General features: G+C 42.5%; 1 protein-coding gene across 1 annotated transcript; it reads left to right on the forward strand.

Moving 5' to 3' along the window:
* Positions 1–428: 428 nt before the first annotated feature.
* LOC148015616 (reticulon-like protein B12) lies at positions 429–2,894 on the forward strand. The gene is made up of 6 exons (XM_087665790.1): positions 429–613; positions 710–900; positions 1,647–1,827; positions 1,917–2,058; positions 2,167–2,236; positions 2,428–2,894. Exons 2-6 carry the CDS (start codon positions 729–731, stop codon positions 2,595–2,597), a joined length of 735 nt encoding a protein of 244 aa, XP_087521916.1. The 5' UTR covers positions 429–613; positions 710–728; the 3' UTR covers positions 2,598–2,894.
* Positions 2,895–4,638: the final 1,744 nt, after the last annotated feature.

A 4,638-nucleotide genomic window follows, 5' to 3' on the forward strand; every position in this document is an offset into this window, starting at 1 on the left:
GGTAGTTTGTGGCTCTGATAAGACACCTATAAACTCAAGAGGTTAAGAGGAAATCTCACAAGCATGCCCACACATTTGAGGTGGGCTTGAATTGAGCTCACCTTGTGCTAACACTGGATATTCACTAGCCTTCTACAAAAGAGCTTATAAACCCAAGACTTAGCCCCGAGTTTCCGCTGCAGTCCTCAAAGAAACCGGACTCCGGAGTGCTTTAAAAAAAAAAGAAGTCATAAAACTTAGCCTTCTTCCTGGAGGTCGTTCGTGAGTTCTGCAAATACTGGCAGCCACGCGGCACGTTTGCATGTCTCATAGAAACCAAGCTACTGCGTGGTGCGGCCTGACGCCAGCGTGGCGGCCCAGAATCTTCTGCTGACACGTGTTGGCCGCTGGGATAGACGGTCGTCTTTTCATTTGTTTGTTGAACTGCGGTACCTTGTTTTCTTCATCATCTTCTTCGTCTTCATCATCATCTTCTTCTCTGTCTCTTTTACTGAAACCCTAGCATCTTTTGTGTCTGCCGCAAGTTCACTACGTGTATCTGTGTCTCCTTCCGGCTTGCAGGAAACTCTATTTGGGAGCCGATACAAAAACCTCTCACTCGAAACTATTACAGGTAGATATGCTGCTATGGAGCTCGGAGGTCTTTTCCCTCTCATACTTGCTGTGATCTGTTTTAAAGTGATTTTTGGTCTCTCGTGCCTGCTTTCAGTCTCTAGGTTTTGATCGTCATGGCGGATGGAGGGGAGTCGAAGCTCTCCAACGTGATCAATAGTATCACCGACAAGATCAAGGACCTTCCAGCAGCACAGGAGGTAGAAGCGAAGCCTGATGTAGGCAGGCAGAGCAAGCGCCTCTTTGACCGACAGAAATCAGTGCATGAACTCCTAGGTGGTGGCAAGGGTACGTCTGTTTCTCGTCAGCTCTGTTGATAGTGCATTGTGGAGGGCAACGAGCTTGCATATTTTATCATCTGCAACATAAAACTTCATTGGGACAGGGTAGTATTGCATAAGAGTCGCTCGTAAGATACAGTACTCTCTCTCAAGTCTCAGTGTGTTTGCGACAGTCTTTTTTCGGAATTTTTGTGATGGTTCCTCCGGAATAGGAATGTTTTTACTGTATAGGTGTTCGTTTTCCTCCCGAGCGGATGCTACTGGGAGACAAGCTTAACGATGTCGTCATCAGTCAGACTCATGTCGATCATTATGAAGACCTTGGCAAAGGTGCTAAATGTTGGGTCTTGCTGGAGGCAGTATTCTAAGACACTAGGTTTGTTTTGCTTAGCCATATCCTCCACCATGCGATATGGTTTTAGGCGAATAGGAGGTAGGGGCTTGATAACAGTGACCAAGAAGAGGTATGTATTTGGGACCTCTGGATTTTGGATTGGCATTTTACTTTCACCTTAATTCGACATTCGCTGAGGTTCCGAGGATGCGTTGTTGGTTTACTAAATGTTAGTTTTTGGAGATTATGTCTAGCTTTTTCAAGCCCTCTCTTTGATCACAGTACATGTGACCACAGTTTGTTTATATTATATTTTTCAAGTATTTGTTAAGCCCTGTAGCCCTATGTTTGATCCTCAGAGAGGGCTTGACAGTGGAGACTAGTTTGATTTAGTGGCTGATGACTACTGTTTAGTGCAGTGGCGGATGTCGTATTGTGGAGGAAGAAACGTGTATCTGCAGCTATATTAGGTGCTGCCACAGGCGTTTGGCTGCTTTTTGAGTGGTTCGGTTGTCATCTGCTCCCTGTTCTGTCTGTATCCTTGATGATTGCCTTGGCCCTGCTATTTGTCTGGTCAAATGCAGCTGCTTTCCTTAAGCGGTAACTACCATCTCCTAGCTTTTGTCTTTTGAAAGTAGAGCTCCGTATATGGAAGTCTCAAATTGGCGGAATGGTGGCGTGTTGTGCAGATCTCCGCCTCCAGTGCCTACATTCCACATATCTGAGGACACTGCAATTCATGCAGCTACAGTACTTAAAGAACACATTAACTGGCTTGTAAGCATGGTGCATGAGCTTATCCTTGGGAAGGATGTGAAGTTATTTCTCAAGGTAAATCGTTTTCAAGGTTGCATATCCTGATATTCCTAGCAAGCTTCAAGCTTTTTTTAGACAGGGTGTATTCTTAGATCCGAGCATGAGCTTTTGTCCTATGGGCAGGTGGAGCTAGGTTTGTGGTTTCTTTCTTTGATGGGGAAGTGGGCTGATTTCCTGACCCTTGTTTATCTCTGTAAGTGCTATTCTACGCTTTACTTTTAGTGTATTGGGCTTAAGAAACTTATTAGCTTCAAAGTTTTGCCGGAGTTACTGGCTGTGTCTTTGTGTTATTGATTTTTGAAATTTGAAGTGCCAGGATCCTGGAGAGGGAATACAAGTGCCTTTCATTGGTCTTACAATACAGAGAATTTGTTGTTGTTGCAGGTATTGTCCTGGTTCTTACTGTCCCAGCGCTCTATGAAAGGTATGAGGATCATGTGGATAGCTCTCTGCAGAGGGGCCTGCAGCAAACTCACAAATTACGGGAAATGTTCCAGGAGAAGGTTTTGAGCAAGATACCTCATGGCCCTCTGAAGGAAAAGAAGGTTCAATGAGCTGAACTCAGGGATTCTCCAGGCCAAACTAGGTTTAATGTACATAAAGACCGAGAGGAGTGTGAACTGTGAGCAGTTTATCCTTGAAAAATTTTAGCAGGTGAGAAGCACAAGTTGAGTCACATGGCGGTGCTAAATTTCACTTCTGTCATGATGGACTATGTCATGTATTTCATGTTCCTGACGATGGAAAACTGTGTAAATGTACTGTTATGCCATGTCCATCATTGATGGAAATGTGTGTATGACTTGTCCTTTGTGACCATAGATTTTATTTACTGAGACTTGTTTGTTCGAGTCATCAATCTCCTCTCTGGATAGGAGCTCTACCAGCGTACTATACTTTTTTTGGGTGGGAGTAATTGTAGTATTAACCTTTTACTAGATTTGGATGTGAAGTGACGCACCTATTTCCCCAGCATCTACGACGGTCAAGGGGCTTAAGCATCTGTCCTTTAGTTCAGTTGCAGCGATGAGGCCTTAAAAGTAGAGTACATTAATACTCGATTCAATCAGGAGCCATGTTGACTTGTTTTATGAATCAGCGACGGGCTGTTGAATGTGAGACAGTGGTGGTACTGTACATGGAGAAGGGTATCTCTGGCCTCCTCAAAGCTTTTAGTGTACTTGATATCGAACTAGTTTCAGGGCAGTGCAGAATTTTATAGGCATTTTTTGGGCCAAAACTGCGAGATTGCAGCCAATAATGTTTTAGGACTAAGAGGATTTTTGAGCCCAAACAGCCAGCTAATTCTTGAAGTTTCGGGGATAATATAGACTGGATTAGTACCTGTTCTGAGGGAGCTGGGAAACTTTTTGGTTTACTTGGATGGTACTGTGAGAGGGGCAGAGTGAGAACCAAATTACCAGTCTATGGGACTAGTTCGGAGCCAGGTATTAAACAGCCTGACTGTGGGGGTGCTATCGAGAGTCTCTTTGACAAGGAATTGTATCGCTGCTGTTTTATGGCTCCTTATTCAACTCTCGAGAATCTGTTATCGGCATGCATTTGAATCTCGAAGCAGAGGACATCTTGCACCACAAGGAATTGAACAAGATGATGATGTCACAATGGTAAGATCTAGAAAAAGGGTCAATCCACAAAGGCAGAATGCAAGGATAATTAACACTTTTTGTAAGGCCTTGGTAGAGTTTTATAACGAGTAACCAAACTAAACAATAAGCCCTTCCGTGAAGATCAAATTTTGATGATAGAAGTGAAAAAGCGGTATATGTATTTTTGAGACCCTTTAAAATGCAATTTGGCTTTAAAGTAGAATTGTTTTTTAACTCTATGAATGTAATATCACAATGACCAACAAATCTTGTGTTTTCCCCTTGGTGTGCAATGTCCCTGTAGGTGCTTTCGACTGCAGATATTTGTAATATGGTGGAGTGAAAAATGGCATTACAAGATATACGGTCAAACTATGGTGACATTGTAGTTGGTATTGTTGGGCCAATATCTTATTGTTCAAAATGGAATTGGTAAAAGCAAAAATCTAGATCAAAATCCCACAAGTATTGCTATAATTGTTTTAACCATGAAAAGATATTACTAATGAGCTAACCAAGAACTGTTTTCTTTCACAAAATATCTAATATCTAGTCATAATAAGGAACCATGTTTTCTTATTATATTAGTGAACCAAATGTTGTACCTTGGTTGTCTATTCTTTCCATTGCAACTCAAAAGGGATATGAGTGAAGCTTGTATGAAATGATGAGGCAATTGTTGCAATGGTCACAAATTCTCTCTCACAAAGCTAGAGCCTCTGAGGCTTCAAGATTTTGAGCTCATGTTTGAAGACTTATTTCATGGAGTGACTACTTTCGTGCCTTTTAAAGTAACTTTTGAATTAGAGCGCACATTTATAATAGACGGAGTGAGGATGGTTGTTTGGGCAATGTGACATGGTGGCTCTCTAGGGCTGAATGGTTGGTCATTGGAGGTCTTTGAAGCCATTTGGCTCCTTGTTAGAGGCCTTTCAAGCCATTTGGAATGAATGCTCTTCATACCTTGGCGAGCATCTTTATTGTG

The sequence above is a fragment of the Lygodium microphyllum genome, chromosome 24, assembly GCF_053477565.2.
Source record: "Lygodium microphyllum isolate KBCC chromosome 24, Lygodium_microphyllum_v1.1.10, whole genome shotgun sequence".
NCBI lineage: Eukaryota > Viridiplantae > Streptophyta > Polypodiopsida > Schizaeales > Lygodiaceae > Lygodium > Lygodium microphyllum.